Source organism: Girardinichthys multiradiatus, chromosome 12, assembly GCF_021462225.1.
Source record: "Girardinichthys multiradiatus isolate DD_20200921_A chromosome 12, DD_fGirMul_XY1, whole genome shotgun sequence".
NCBI classification, from domain to species: domain Eukaryota; kingdom Metazoa; phylum Chordata; class Actinopteri; order Cyprinodontiformes; family Goodeidae; genus Girardinichthys; species Girardinichthys multiradiatus.
This window is the reverse complement of record NC_061805.1, coordinates 37445746-37461853: the sequence shown is the minus strand read 5'-3', so window position 1 is coordinate 37461853 and position 16108 is coordinate 37445746. Positions and strand designations below refer to the sequence as shown.

Below are 16108 nucleotides of genomic sequence, written 5' to 3'. Positions count from 1 at the left end.
GGAGCATGGTCTAAATTATTCAGTAATTAAGCCACTGCAAATTTACACAAACTTTCCCCTGGATGACTAGAGAGAATAATTAGGAGCCAGAAACAGCCAAGCAAAGGGAATTGAGATATGTGGTCACATTATATATAGTCTGACTTCTCTAAATAAAAAATCGTGTCTCACTGAGTCGAGGGGTTTGGCCCACAAAGCAAACACTATAATGTATCCACAGCCACAACCCACATATGCTGGCTTTCTAAAGTATTCAAACTCTTTCAATATATATATTTTTTGCCATGTGGAAGTCACAAACTTAAAAATTCTAATTCAAACTAATGTTGTCATTGAGTACCAGTACTATAATATTTTTTGCCCATTGTAACACAATGCACTTCTTGATAGCTGTGATCCTACGTTGAAATAAAACAAACTAAATGAAAAACTATTTACGAATTTGATTGCATTCTATTGGTAAGTTAAGCTTACTTAAGCTAAGTTTAGTTTTTGTTGGTCTATTATGTAATAGACCAACAAAAACTAAACTTAGCTGTTCACCTCAACAGGAATTTCGAAGGACTGTTTTAGCATGTTTGATGTTGTATGAAATGACTAAACCAGGGGTGTCCAACGTTTATCCCAGATGCCATTTGCAGCCTCTGGATTGATTTTATGTGGCTCCTGATTGAAATTCAAGAATGATACAAAGCTGGCCCACCAGCACACGTGGTTGATGCAGATTGAGACTCAGATTTCAGACTTTTTTTATAGGTGAAATGTTTTACCGACAAATTAAAATTTCTCTCATTATTTAAAATTTTAGGTACAACACAGAGTCTTTGTATTTTGATGACCACGCTTTTTGCTCTCTTTTTGTTCCATAGTAAATATGACCACATCCATCCCAAATCTGCCTTTAAATAATTACTTAGCTAAATATGTGAAGTTGCATTAAAGATGATTTACACATTCACAATACATTTTAGTGTGGCTAGTATGTACTTTCAACTTGAAGTTTTTTTTTTGACAAAAAGTTTAAACATCAAAAGACTAAACTATAGAGCGAACTGTGGACTGTATGTCAGGTTTCAATATGTAGAGCATACTGTAAAAAAAAATGAAAAGAAGAAAGAACTATGACTTGAGAGAACCAGATGGATAGCTGTTATTTACAGACAACCAGATACCAGCATCATACATGTTGGATTACACGATTTTTAATTGATTTAATTGTAATGCCCTTTTACCTTTCTTGGTAAATTACTCTCTCAATGGGATATTTTGTATGCAGTTTTCCAGCCCATGTCACTGTAAAATATTTGCAAATTGATAATCTCTATTTTAGATAGAGCTGCACAACATGAAGCCACAACCATCATTGCAATATCAATGATAAAAGAACAGCGTGGATGAAATATTTGTTAGGCTGTTACGTATTAAGGGTCAGGCTTCCATTGTACCCAAGTCAATATTATATTTAGCTTTTTGTGCCTCTTGATGCCCATCTCTGATATAGACTTTAGTGTCTGAAATGCTAAACCTGACTGAAGGTAATGCAGCTTGAATATGGAAAAGACTGGGAAGAGACAGCAAAATGTGGGATAATTGCCACTGATATCAGAAATATAACAATCTCATTGTAATGGTATAATTCCCTGCAATTTTGCCTGGTATTTTATATTCCCTTTAGTCCTTTCATTTTTACCTAACTCAATGCAGTTTTCTATTAAACCTTTACTTTATGCATTAGGTTTCCCCTCTTCAGTTGTTTTGGATTCATGGCAGGCTGAAGTCTGTCTTTACTGAGTTCTGATCTGAACAAGTCAATGGTACACTTCATAGTAAATAATTACAAGCCATTGAAGTATAGGGAGAATTCATAGATTCTACCCAACAGCTTGAAAAAAGTTCACAAACCTTCACGCTGCACCAGTACATGCTGCACTGCTTGTTTTGTACATACATATCTGGAATTATGGGTCTATTACACTTATGTCTTATAAAACTGTGACACATTTTACACCATCATGTCCCCCCATTTCTGTTTCTTTCACTTCACATCTGCCTGTTCTTGGATATTTCATATGATGATATAAGAGAAAAACCCGGCTGCGCCTTCTGATTAGCTTATTATGGCTTGAACTTGGTGTCTGATGCTGCGTTTGAAGTCTTGTGTTTGTGTGAGTCCCTCTGCACATGTACTTTTAAGCATACATGCCTCAGAGGCTAGATGCACGCTTGTGTTCAAGCAAGAAAAAGCGTGTCAGCTTGTGTAACCGTGAATGTCCTTTCAAAGGGCCTTCACAGATCTGTCCAAGATCCTTTGATCAGGCGATCTATGACTTGACTGCTCTTGACGGCCCTCGAGATGGGAGGATGTGTGCTTGGTCGGAGACGAGACCAGCTTGATATGGTTGAGAAAGTGCCTTTGGCATGCATGCTCACACTTACAAAAATAATAAACATCAGTGCACACGGTTAAAATTGTGCAGATTCATTCATGTGATGCTTGCAGACTTGGGGACAGATTTACTATCTGTAGTAGTTTAACATGGGGTGACAATTTAGAAATAGATTCTCTGGGACTACCCGGTTCTGGTGGTGGTTACTAAAATGGCATACTATTAGTGCACCTTCAGGTAAAATTTAAAATGTAAATCATGATGATAACACTAGCTTGGTGTGGCTTTAAGAAAACAACAACAAGCTACAAGAGCTGCAGAATTTCGGATTTGTTGTCTTCTATTTTCTTCAAAAAACATGGATAACAAATCCTTTTGGCAATCCTTTTCTCAGACCTTTAGGGAATGGATCTCAATTGGAAAAGTCAACTGCAAAAGCAATACTTAAGAATTGCACTCTTCTGCAAATTTGTGCCACAATTTACTTTGCAGAAGGCTTAATAAATCAATAGGTCCATTAAAGTTTTTATGTATGAAATTCAAGTGTATTTACGCAAGTAGACAGCTTTCAAACATTTACAAATAACTAGTTTTGAATCAGATTAGATCCACGGTTTACAAACTCAGCTATTGTCATTCTTTCTTGTTTTGTAATGCAAACCCTGTCGGTCAGTGCATTTTTGTGTGGACTGAATTTATTCCATTGTTTGACATAGATTTTCTTTGATATGGCATATTTCTGTCCTGGTTGTTTTACTGAGTGTCCTGCTGCTTTTGAGCGGACATCGCTTTGTATTCAGATTATATTGAGATGGATCCCAGGTAGGGTCTAATACTGAGTGGCAATGGCGCATCACACTGGCATACTGTAGATCTGATGCTGAGTTGATCTGACAATACAATGGATCAGTGCTGCAGCTAGTAAGTCAGAAGGTAGAGCATTATCCCTTCTGTCAAGTCTCTGTCTCGTCAATATTCAAATCCAGCCAGCTGTCCAATGGCTGTCAGTTACAATCTCTCTCTGGCTTATAGCCCTGCACAGGCACATACCCAAATTGAATTTGATGTTAGCTTCTCATTGGAAACTGAGTCAAAAGAAATGACCTCTTGCCCTATACTGTGAACTTGTCAGTCGGCTCAGATGAACTAAACTTTGATCCACAACATCCATTATTATCTAATTGCTGTTTTTTTTGTTGTTGTTGTTTTCTCTTTTTTTTTCCTAAGTTTTAATTTAAAAAAAATTTACTTCTTTTGAAAGAAATGCTGTGTAATCTTTAGAACTACAAAACTAAATGCTAATTGCAACATAATTAAATAAAAGATTAGATATTATACAGCTACCTAAAACACAGTCTGACAATCCGTGCCCACATTTATCCACTCTTACCGTTTGGCTCATGACTAGAAAATCTGACCTCTGATCTCACCACAGAACACAGTTTGGAAAATCTATTCTGGTCAGGTAGCTGTAGCTGAAAATGTTCATCCTTTTTAAAAGAGCACCACTGCTCACTTGCTGCTGTCAGAACGCTAGATATTTTTATTATGTTTCTAGAGACATGGGGTTGATCTGAGTGCGGTGCTTTTTCTGAAGCACCTTTATTTGTTGCAGCCGGTTAGCACCAAGTTGCTGAGGAATTCCTTAAGTCTTTAAAGCACTAATCCAAGTATGATGGTTTTATTAGATGATCAAATATATAACAACTACTGGAAAGGATGTTCGTAGCTGATGTCAAAGGTGTAAAATTAAACATTTAGTTGCTAGCATTCAGATTTGGCACCCGGTTACAAATGTGTAAAAAGCTATTTTCGGTCCTAGCATAATAAACTCAAATATGTGGAGTTTTCTAAAAGCTTTGTGGACTGTGTGATTTCATTAAATGAGCAAATAGGGATACTGGGATGAATAACATCTTAATTTTTAAATGCTGTTTTAAAAAACAAGCAGGGCTTGCTATGTAAAATGAGGTAAAACAGAATTTATATGTGGTTTTAAAAAATAAAAGTGATTCACAATATTCACAATATTACTTTAAAGAGCAAGACAAATTAATAAAAAGCAAATTTTAAAAAAAGATAAATTTTTTGCTAACGTTTAAAAGAAATCACATAATCAGTTGATCTCAAGTCCATAAAAAGGGGGTTCCAGGGTCTGTGGGCCACTGAAGAACAATCTGTTTCCTGGTTTTAGCTTTGTGTGGGACGCCATTAGCAGATCCTGATCATAGGGACTTGTCATGGATGTTTAGATGCAGAAGTCTTTCAATGGAACTTCATCCCTGCTGTGGAGAGCTCTCCAAGTCAGTGAAAGGATGGTAAAATGCACTCTGAAATGAACCAAGAGCCAATGTAGTTGCGTCAGGATTGAAGTCACATTTGAAGACGTGGATGATTTTGTCAGAAGCCTGGTAGCAGCATGCAAAACAACTTGCAGCTGTTCTAAAGAGCTTTTGCAAAAACATTTGTAGAGTGCATTGGGGATCTCTGATCAGCAGCAGCAGCTCTGCAAGCAGGAGATAAACACAATGTTTCATGGAGGATTTATTAACACCACCTGGCAATAACTGACGTGTGTTTTCATTACCTAAGTTGGAAATGACATTTATGGAATTGTTGGAAAATATTGTCTGTCAGCAAAGTTATGTGCGACACATTGACCTTCTTGCAGCATTATGATCCACCACATATGGTTAAATTAACACCAGACACAACATCAACCTTGCTCCATGCCCAATCTCAGTCTCCAGACCTAAATCCTATAGAAAACCTACTGGGTTAGCTGACGAGGAGAGTGCAGAAGAGACAACCCAGAACTCTGCATAATCTATCCAATGAATGTGGCCAGTGTTGTATTTCTCCATGTGTCCATGTTGATACGTGCCTCTCTTCCCACTTCACTGTACACTTCACTGACACATGTCACCCTGTCATGCATGGAAAGGCCTGACCTTTGGAAAGTTTAGTGCTTTAAATATTTAGGTCTGGGTTATGATGGATTCTCCAGGCCCTGTGGAAATGTGCAAAGCCTCTGATTAGAGCGTGCTGTCAGAGTCATTTAGCAGAGCTTCTGGCTGTCGGTGGCGCTCTCTGTTTGACAGGCGCGCCTTTTAAACAAACAGAGGTCCCGGTGGCAGATCAGCCACTTCAGCCAGAGCGGCACAAACACCCCGACACTGAGAGAAACCACAGACGGCTGCTAAAGAAACCACTGGCTGCAGACTCTTATGATCTTTAAGCTCTCTGTCTTTCTGCTCACTTATAGCTCAGTTCAAGGCATTGCTTATTTTACTTTCATAGAGTTTACATGTTTTTATTGTTGTATGTCACTGAGAGAAACAGCTTTGTAGAGGTTTTATTTGCACTGTGTTTTATTGCCTGATCCAGTGATTCAGGCCTTTGCTTTAATTTGTTGAACCCATTCTCAGGTAGAAGAACCAGGAAGGATGCTTTCCCTTTCATGTCTGCAGCCTCTCCATGATTAGGGCAGCTCACACACTGAAACAGATTCGAACCAGCCCTTCTCATCAAACTCCAAGACAATCTCTCGTGGCATCAATCCTGTAAATATATGAGTCTTAATATGTGTGTCCTATTCTGTATTCAGAGGAAGAGCTAAGTCAGCAGCTCCAGTATTAATGCATGAGAAATGAGCAGAGCCCATAAGAATTAAAGGGTAAGACTCGCTTTATTAAGATGTAAATTCTGGGGGAAAGTTAGCTGAAATGAGGATACAGTGAAGTTACTGTCAACTTTAGCCTACTTATGCATTTCTAAGAGGCGTTGTTGTATCGTCGTTGTTAAAATTAGATGCACATAACAGAGCACCTTGTGTGTTTTGTTCAGCACAAGATCAACCAGCCCCAGCGAATGAGCAACCTTTTACTTTACGCAACAATTTACGGTTTTGGCAACATTATCTAGTGACAGTTTGTATCAGCTATTGCGGTAATTCAATTTGTGTGTATGTAGATTTGTGTGTGAGTGTGTATGTTCTCTTTGTGTTTTTTCACTCTCTCCCCACCTCTGTCTCACTCTCATTTCAAATTTGCACTTAACACCTTCCCAGGGAAAGGCTTCTCATTCATCAACAGTGTTTGTCCCGGTGACAAGTAGGGTGCCTCCTGCATATCAATATCAGCTAAGACAATGCTGAGCATGTAACCTTCAGCTAAATGTCATTCTGCTTAATCCTATTTGAAAATTAAACATTGAAAAACCTTTACCGTACCTTCCTGTATTCCTTCTGCTCTCTCTCTTTTCCTTGCTCCCTCTTTTATTGGCTGCCATTATTCTGGTTCTCTTTTCTGCCTCGTTCTGCATACCATGTGACATTTGTATTGTTCCTGCTATGAGTGTCTGTATCTCAATTGTTATTTGGTAAAACTGATTTTATTCTTTGTCACTCGTGGAAATAATCAGGTATAACTTCATTTCAAGTTGTTTTACTTATTTTATGGCTTTTTTACTTGAAACTTCTCGTACAGTGCAGTGTTGAACTATTCACATCACTGAAACTTTTATGCATTTTGTCATGTTACAACAACCAACTTCAGAATCAGTTTTATTGCCAGGTTCGTACATACAAACAAGGAATTTGACTCCGGTACACTTTGCTCTTTGGTTTTGTTTTTGCATTACAGAATATACATATTTACAATGTACAATATACACATATATAATAATAAAAAGGTGCATTTGCAACATCTGTATGCTGTTGTTTGGTACTCTATTAAATGTTCAACAGAGAAACAGCCTGGGGGAAGAAACTGTCTCTGTGGCGGCTGGTTTTAGTGAACAGTGCTCTGTAACGGCGGCCTGAAGGTAAAACTCTATAAACAGTTTATGTGCAGGGTGTGTGGGGTCTGCAGAGATTTTAGCAGCTCTTTTCCTGACCCTAGACCTGTATAAGTCCTGGATGGAGGGAAGGTCAGCCCTGATTATTCTCTCTGCAGTCCTGATTATTCGTTGCAGTCTGGACCTGTCCTGTTTTGTGGATGAGCCAAACCAAACTGAGATGGATGAAGACAGGACAGATTGAATGATGGCAGTGTAGAAGATGACCAGCAGCTCCTGTGGAAGGTTGAACTTCTTGAGTTGCCTCAGGAAGTACAGTCTCTGCTGGGCCTTCTTTCGAACAGTGTCTATGTGTGAAGACCATCTCAGGTCCTCAGAGATGGTGGTTCCTAAGAACCTGAAGTGGTCCACGGCCGATACAGTGTTGTTGAGGATGGTGAGTGGGGTGTATGGGGGTGGTGTTCTCTGAAAGTCCACCACCATTTCCACAATCTTGAGTGGGTTCAGTTCAAGGTAGTTCTGACTGCACCAGTGTACCAGCCAATCCACCTGCTATCTGTATGCAGACTCATCACCGTCCTGGATCAGACCGATGACAGTGGTGTCGTCTGCAAACTTAAGGATGTGTTTTACTTGGATTCAATGTGTTTTACTTGGATTTTATGTGTTAGATGAGCACAAAGTAGCACATAATTGTGAAGTGGAAGGAAAAGGATTCCAGTTTTAATCTTAGTATAAATACAATTGTTATTTGAAGGCTTTAGAGGTTTGGTAGAGACCATTGGTGAATAAAAAGCATCATAAAGACCAAGGAACAGAGCAGACAGAGATAATGTTGTGGAGATAGAAGCCACTTTCACAGCCAGTCTCTCCTATGTCCATGGCCTACCGGGCGACGTAGTCATAGCCCCGCATCAGTTGATTTTTATAGAGGCGAGTTAAATTCACCAGATGAGGGAGTGATGTGGTGATGAATTATGGTTTGTGGGACCACCCAGCCATAGGATCTGAAAGCACAAACAGAAAAGCAAGAAGGTGAGATATATAATTTAAAATTTAAGCATTTGCTCAGATAAAGTCAGCTACTATTGTTTTGAAAAGGTAGAAAATGGTATGGAAAGACCTCCGAAGCAGATTGTATGCTGTAAAACAAAGATTTATGACCTAAGATACATACAGGGAAGAATGCACACTTCCTCAAACAGATCCACTTCTTAGAGGGTAATTACTATGCTTGAATTGCATTTAAAGAAGCAAGATGATGTCCAATTGGTCTAGAAACAATCTGTCAAAAACGCTGGAACTTCTTCAAAGGCTCTGAATGTTATTTTGCATTAAATACATATGATTTACTTCACCCTTTACCTCCCTTTTCCTCTTTATGTACACTGTACACTTCACACACATTCACAAAGCACAAATATACAGCCCATGTTTCACAGAGGCCAGTAGAGGGAAATGGGAATGGAGGCAGGGTAGGATAAAAGGGGACGGAAAGATTGCAATGAAAATGCAATCATTTGCAGTCGGACAGATATAATTCTTCTGCCGAGGCAGTATAATGCGTCGGCTCAAACACAGCCCTCAGCCCATCCTCGTGGGTTTGATTGACCACAGTCGCTCGTCAAGGGATTCAGTGGAAATACTGTGAGTGAATTACAACGGGACTAACCTTGATGTCCTCACATCAAGTATAAGAAAGACATACTGTAGATGCGATTAAACAGGAAGCAGCTGCAGCAGTTCATTCTGTAAAATTTACTTACCAAAATGGATTGTTCTGAGGCTGCTGAATGATAACTTTTCTATGGTAGAAATCAGAGAGACTGATGAAAAAGAAAGGCATTCAGTGCCTTGCGAAAGTAGCTCTTAACCTTTACCTTTTCTACATTGGGCTGCACGGTGGCGCAGTTGGTAGCACTGTTGCCTTGCAGCAAGAATGTCCTGGGTTCAATTCCTGGCCTGGGGTCTTTCTGCATGGAGTTTGCATGTTCTCCCTGTGCATGTGTGGGTTTTCACCGGGTACTCCGGCTTCCTCCCACAGTCCAAAGACATGCCTGTTAGGTTAATTGGTCACTCTAAATTTCCCTTAGGTGTATGAATGAGTGTGATGGTTGTTTGTGTGTTGCCCTGCGATGGACTGGCGACCTGTCCAGGGTGTATCCTGCCTCTCGCCCATAGACTGCTGGAGATAGGCACCAGCTCCCCCGCAACCCACTATGAAATAAGCGGTAGAAAATGACTGACTTTTCTACATTTTGTCACGTTACTCCAAACTTTTATAGAGATTTATTGTTATAGACCAGCATATAGTAGTGCAAAATTAAAATGTGGAAAGGAAATGACATGTTGTTTTAAAAAATGCTGACAGGTATAACCATGAAAAGTGTTTCCCCACCCCAACAATGTCCATACTTTGTAGAACAAGTTCTTTATTAAAATTGCAGCTGGAAGTTTTTGGGGCACCAGCTTTGCAAGTCTAGAGAGTAACATTAGCCTAGTTTGCACAACTGCTCAAGCTCACTTAGATTAGATGGAGAGCATCTGTGAACATCAATTTTTAAGTCTTGTCACAGATTCTCTCAGGTTCTGAATGTTGTCTAGGCCATATCAACAGACTCATATGCTATGATGTAAACTAAACATTTTTACTGCTTAACTGGCTGACTGTTTACAGCCAATGTCCTGTTGGAAGGTGAGCCTCCACCCAAGTCTCCATTCTTTTGTAGCTTCACCAGAGGACCTTCTTGCACAATTTGACTTTGGTAGGGGGAGGCAAACCACAAACTGGACTTGTTATAGTTTTCTTTCAATGATAACTTTCTCCTTGCCATTCTTGAATAAATGTCAGATTGATGAGGTGCAGGACAAATAGATGTCCTACCACTTTTTCCTTTTTTGGATAATGGTCAGAACAGTGCCACATCAAACGTTCTAAGCTTATCTTATAGCGTAACCCCGATTAAATCTTCCTCACAATTCTCTGCTGTGTTTCTTGGTCTTCATGATGCTATTTGTTCACCAAGGTTCTCTAAAGAAATTTCAAGAGGTGTGAGTACTTTTGCAATTCACTGTAGAAAGAGAGCCAATTTTCTTTCATTGTTTTGCTGTTGTTGGAAAATGTGCAAATTAATGTTCTGAATTAGGTTTGACTCGTGTGATTAGTCAGCAAAAATATTTCCCCTAAAAAAAAAAACAGTAAAATACAGGATTGCTGAATTTCTCTCTATGTATCGAGGTGTGATTTACACCGGTCACATATAACTTACAAAATTAGTGATTTTGCATATGATTAGCAGAGAAATGTTAAGATATTTTGGGTAAAGAACCATAAGTTGGCAACAATTAGTCTAGCGACAGAATGATTTTTGGAATAGCTTTTACTTTGTGTCTCAATCAGGAACATGGAGCCTCATGGTGGTGACATACATTTAGAGGCGTGACATAAAAACATGACAGTGATTTGTTTGGAAGCTTATCGAATATGTTGGCAACGTCCTAATGCATCTAAACAACATATAGGAGACACATTTAGAAGATTTTGCTGAATGTGATTTTCCATTACCCCTCAGAACTGTTCGCTTGCATTAAACGGCTCGTGTTGTGTGTATGCTTGCTCTCCAGGTGGGATATGCAGAAGGATGCGGAGCTGGAAGATGGAGAGAAAGCAATGGTTGAAGAACTTCAGAAAGCCTTTCTTGTTTGCTGCTGCAGTGCGGGACCACAAGATGCCTCTGGAACGAATGAGACACCAACAAATCAGACTCAGGGGGAAGCACAGCCATGCGATAAAAGTACTGCCCAATAACAGTCCACAACGTTGGACTGTTTATTATGTTGTATTGTCTTATGTTCTCTTGGCGCTCTCAAGGTGGTTGTTTGTGCATATGTGCGTGCATCCATGTTCACAGATTTGTGGGAATATTTTGGCCTGTGAATGTACTTTATGCTGGAAATGTGCATGTATGCGCACAAAAACATGGAAACAAACAACACTAGACACAAAAGACAGAGCACGAGTTGGTGCCTTCCTTTGTCTACACACACCAGAGACAAATCCTCAGTGCCATTCGATGCTGCATCAGGTTCGTTTTCATCTTTTTGGAGCACATCTGCAGAAACCAGTTCCGGTAAATAAAAAGTTGCGATTTGTTTGCCTGGGACAAGATAGGACTGTGTGATCACTGAAGATAGCTGATATGTTTTAAGACAGTGTGGGTGGAGAGAATGGTGTCAGCATGCTTTCTTCTGCTTCCTTTAAGAAAACATCAAAGAAGGTAGTTTGGAAGCAAAATATTATCTGTTTTGATTTTTTGATGTGCTCCAGAAATCTGCCACACCATAAAATATCAGTCAGCATTTAGTACAAACTCAGAAAATACCTATGTACAATATGACTGCTAAGTATATTTATTTTAGATGTGTCCATATTTTTTAAGTTGTAGATAAAATATTAAACATGGAAATTAAGCCATTATTTTTCTTCAGTGCAAGTTTTTCTGATTTAGATAATTAAGATGTATTATCTCTGTGATGCATTTATTATCTGTATTATTTATTATTTTAATACTGTTTGTTGCATGTTTCCATCTAACAATGATGTATGGTACTGTATGTTTTCTCTATTGTATCAAATAAAAAACCCTGAACAATGTTTTTTTTTTTAAATCAGCCCAAATAAAATGATATTTTTAAATGCTATTTTGGCTATCCACCTCAAACTGACAGGCTGGGCAAGGAGAGCTTTAATCATACAAGCAGCCAATAGGCCCTTGGTAACTCTGGAGGAGCAGCAAAGATCCACAACTTAGGTGAGACAATCTGTTAAAGGAACAAATAATAATTGTACACTCATTAAATCTGACCTTCACGTGAGAGTGGCAAGAAGAGAATTGTTGCTGAAAAAAAGCCATTAGAAGCCCTGCTTGTAGTTTGCCCCAAGCAATGAATTAGCCAAAGGAAACTTGCAATAAACCAAAGTCAAGACCTAAAGCCAAATGAGAATCTCTAGCAAGGCTTGAAATGCTTTAAATTGCTATAAACAGATGCTCTGCATCTAATTTGAGGTTGAATGTGAAATCTCAATCTGTAGATGTGCAACACTGGTGGAAACATACCTTGAAACACTTGTAGCTGTTATTGTAACGGAAGATGGTTCTACAAAGCATTGACATGGGGAGGATTATTACAAATGAGAATGATGTATAATTTTCCTTTGACTTTTGATTAGGCCAATAAAATGCATTCAAGTTTCTGGGAATAAGGCAACAACGTGAACATTTTAGGGGATATGACACAAGACACAATATGTCAGTTTAGTTTATTCCTGCAGCCAATACTATATGACAGAAACATCTTGGTTTTGTTATATGCAGCTCAAGCAACAAGTAAGCGATACAGAAAGCCAAACTTTCTGCTGCTCAAGATTGTTTTTGTTTTTTCCTAATTTTTTTACGAAAGAAAAACAGAATACATCATCAAATACAAGCTAAATAACAACTAATCAACAACTGTTAGAATTTCAAACAGACAATAAAACAAGTATTGTTTTTTGCTTTCTGTTTATTCATACAGTTTCGATTAGTTGTGATTTTGGTGATAGCATACTTTTCTTTACCCATAAACAAAAAACACTGGTTGAACACTAATTAAAAAAAATAACTTTACTCTTGCTTTTATGTAATTTCAAATAAAACATTCATCTTGACTTTTGCCTATAAAAGTTTAACAGTGCAGGCAAATTCCAATCAGAGGTTTTGACTGCTTTAAGGTCGGACCAAAGATCAGTAGATTTTTCTTCCTTTTTATTTTTGCTTAATCTTTAGCCACCCCAACAGACTTGTAAAGATTCGCACCCAGACCCTGTCCTCACATTTACAGTACTGACAGCATCGTTTACAGCAGTGGTGTCCAAAGTTGATCCTCGAGGGTCGATGTCCTGCATGTTTTATATGTTTCCTTGCTTCAGCACACCTGGTTTCCATTGATGGCTGATTAACAGTCTTTTGCTGAGCTGCAATCACCTGAATCAGGTGTGTTAAAGCAGGGAAACATCTAAAACATGTAGGACACTGGCCCTCGAGGACCGAATTTGGACACACCTGATTTACAGAATACAGAAGACATAAAATGTGGCAGAGAAATTGTTAAATGGAGTTCCTAAGAATCTTTATGTACACAATCCATATTTTTCACATCGATCAGCAGAGTTCTCAATCGGAAAAGTAAAAATTTTACAATGAATTCACTGAAATATTTCTATAAAAGTTAAATATAAAACCTACAACAACCATAGACTATAAGCATAGATGGCATAGATAACTGCAGAACTTGAGTGCATGTGGAGGTAATTGAGAAAAAAAATCCTAATATTTTTACATGCTTTATTTTCTTTTCCCAGAGTTACTTTTATCAAATTCCTGGTGCCTGCATGAGAACTCCGAAAGGATGTTAAATCTAAACATGCTATATTATGTCTAAAGTTGGGGTTGTTTTTGTTTTGCTGATAAAAAAGACAGCACATATCCTGAGGTCCAGCACAAAATGTCAAAATGCCTTTTTCCCCGCTACCTGCTGTCTGTTCAGTTTGTTGCGACATCTGCTGCTGCTGTGCTACTGTGCCTTTAAATATCCCTTCCAGTTCGTTGCCCCGGTAACCCGGAAGCTTCACGCGCTCCGTGTTGCTGTACCGAAAGTCCTTCCTGTTTTATGAAATTTGAAGGAAGCAGCAGCAACACGACAGTCGCTGAATAAATATGGTGCGTGAGTTCAACATAAAGTATGCATGCATCTGGATTAAAAAACCCGGTGCTCTCTAAAGCTTCCTGTTCCGTTTGGTTTTAGTGAATGTGTGAAAAAAACAGACGAATATATCTGGACCTGTTCGCAGTTGCTCCATGTAGAGCAGCTGTTGATTTTGAGTCTGCGAAACATCAAACAGATGTTGTGTGTTGTGGAGAAGATGACGGGTGTGTCCTAGAGGTTGTGAAAAATGTTTACGTTTTTGGCGGTTTTAAAAATAAGAAATATGTCGCGGAGTTTGCATAAATAATTTGGTTGCTGCACGTGTGCATACTGCCAGAGTAGTCCTTGTATTAAACAGTAGAACTGTTTGCTTTTTTATGTTTTGGGTTAATACGTTAGAAAAACCTTTATACATGACAACAAGGAGTGAGTGACACAATTACTATTGAGTATATTAAATTACGTTTGTTTTTGTCAGCTGTAGCTATGAATACATAAAACACAAAAGACACAGCATAAATATTAATTTCTTACTTTTACTCTTTATAATTCCTCCTGATTGATGGCAGGATTCATCTCAGTGATCTGTGTGAGGGGGAGGACCTATGCGCTCTTATCTTTCTTCTGCCACATCAGCCTTGTACATACTGTGGATCACCATGGCCCACATCGCTGGCCAGGAGGACAGGGAGAAAACCACTGCGCTCAAAGGTGAATAACCAGCTGTGCTGAAGGGTTGGGTAGGAATGGAGATTTGGCCAGCTCAATTTTGGAAACTTACTAAACTGAATAATATACAGTATCCTGCCAATGCATGCGTAGCCCTTGAACTTCAATTTTAAAAGCCTTTACAAATACAATTTTGAAATTGTAGCATGGATTTGTATTCAGCCCCCTAAGTCAGTACTATCTATTAATTACTTTGAAATTCAATTCAATTCAGTTTATTTATATAGCGCCAGTTCACAACACATGTTGTCTCAAGGCACTTCACAACAGTCAGGTACATACATTCCAATTAATCCTAATCATTGAACAGTTCAGTCAGATTTAGTTATTTATTCAAATTGGATAAAAAGTTTTTCTATCTAAGGAAACCCAGCAGATTGCATCCAGTCAGTGACTTGCAGCATTCACTCCTCCCAGATGAGCATGTAGAGACAGTGGACAGTCACTGGCGTTGACTTTGCAGCAATCCCTCATACTGAGCATGCATGTAGCGACAGTGGAGAGGAAAAACTCCCTTTTAACAGGAAGAAACCTCCAGCAGAACCAGGCTCAGTGTGAGCGGCCATCTGCCACGACCGACTGGGGGTTTGAGAAAACAGAGCAGAGACACAAAAAGAACACAGAAGCACTGATCCAGGAGTACTTTCTATGGGAAGGAAAAGTAAATGTTAATGGATGTAGCTCCTTTAGTCGTTTCACCTAGAAAGAAAGAACAGATAAACTCTGAGCCAGTTTTCAAGGTTAGAGTCTGAAAGAGAGCACATATAATTAGTTACAGTAAAAGCTCAGTCAATTGCCATGTCTAGGAGAGAGAAAGGGTTAAACACTGAAAGACAAATATACTGAAGTTTGGGTCTTTGTAAAGTGAAGAAATGTGAAAGGGCCATTAATATTTTTTTAAAGGGTCTGATACCCTTGGGTCACAGAACAAGAAATGTTTAGATCAAACTGGAGTGATGTCTTAAACACCTTTTTAGAAGAAAATCTTCTTATTTTCTCATATTTCTTTCTTTATAGACTTGCTGTCGAGAATAGACTTAGATGAACTAATGAAGAAAGATGAACCTCCTTTCACCTTCCCTAAATCACTGGAGGACTTTGAATATGCCTTCAATGAAAGTAAGTACCTTCATTTACTCTTTAAAGCAGTACCACCTAATAGCATGTAATACGTGCTGCTAAAACAAACCCCCAAATGCCAAAAACTGTAAGGTGTACTGCTCAATCCTGTTACATAACGGCACTGGAGTGTGGCCTAAACATGGAAAAAAGAACCAGAAAAAATGTGTGAGGTCTTGTGAGGTCTGGCTGTAGCAAGCTAAACAGAACCGCCCCAAAGAGATTAAAGGGGTCCAATCAGCAGCCTGGTCTATTCATAAATAAAACTGAACAAGAGGCAAGCTCAGAAACTCTTAAGGCCTTCTAGATCCATAGGAAGTAAAGTGGATAAT

General features: G+C 38.8%; 2 protein-coding genes across 6 annotated transcripts in view; both read left to right on the top strand.

Annotated features, from left to right (window-relative positions):
- The window catches only part of kiaa0825 (KIAA0825 ortholog), a 194210-nt gene extending 182372 nt beyond the window's left edge, over positions 1–11838 (top strand). Inside the window, exon 24 of the mRNA XM_047382487.1 lies at positions 10809–11838. Coding sequence (XP_047238443.1) covers positions 10809–10992 — 184 coding nt within the window. The 3' untranslated portion in view covers positions 10993–11838. The remainder of the gene's footprint in view (positions 1–10808) is intronic.
- Positions 11839–13835: 1997 nt separating this feature from the next.
- Positions 13836–16108, top strand: part of fam172a (family with sequence similarity 172 member A) — a 213827-nt gene continuing 211554 nt past the window's right edge. For all 5 annotated transcript variants that reach the window (XR_007040801.1, XM_047382491.1, XM_047382490.1 and 2 more), the window contains exons 1-3: positions 13836–13942; positions 14498–14639; positions 15675–15776. Coding sequence is in view for 4 of the 5 variants with exons in the window: in XM_047382491.1 (XP_047238447.1) it covers positions 14534–14639; positions 15675–15776 (208 nt within the window). In the remaining variant the exon portion in view is untranslated. The remainder of the gene's footprint in view (positions 13943–14497; positions 14640–15674; positions 15777–16108) is intronic.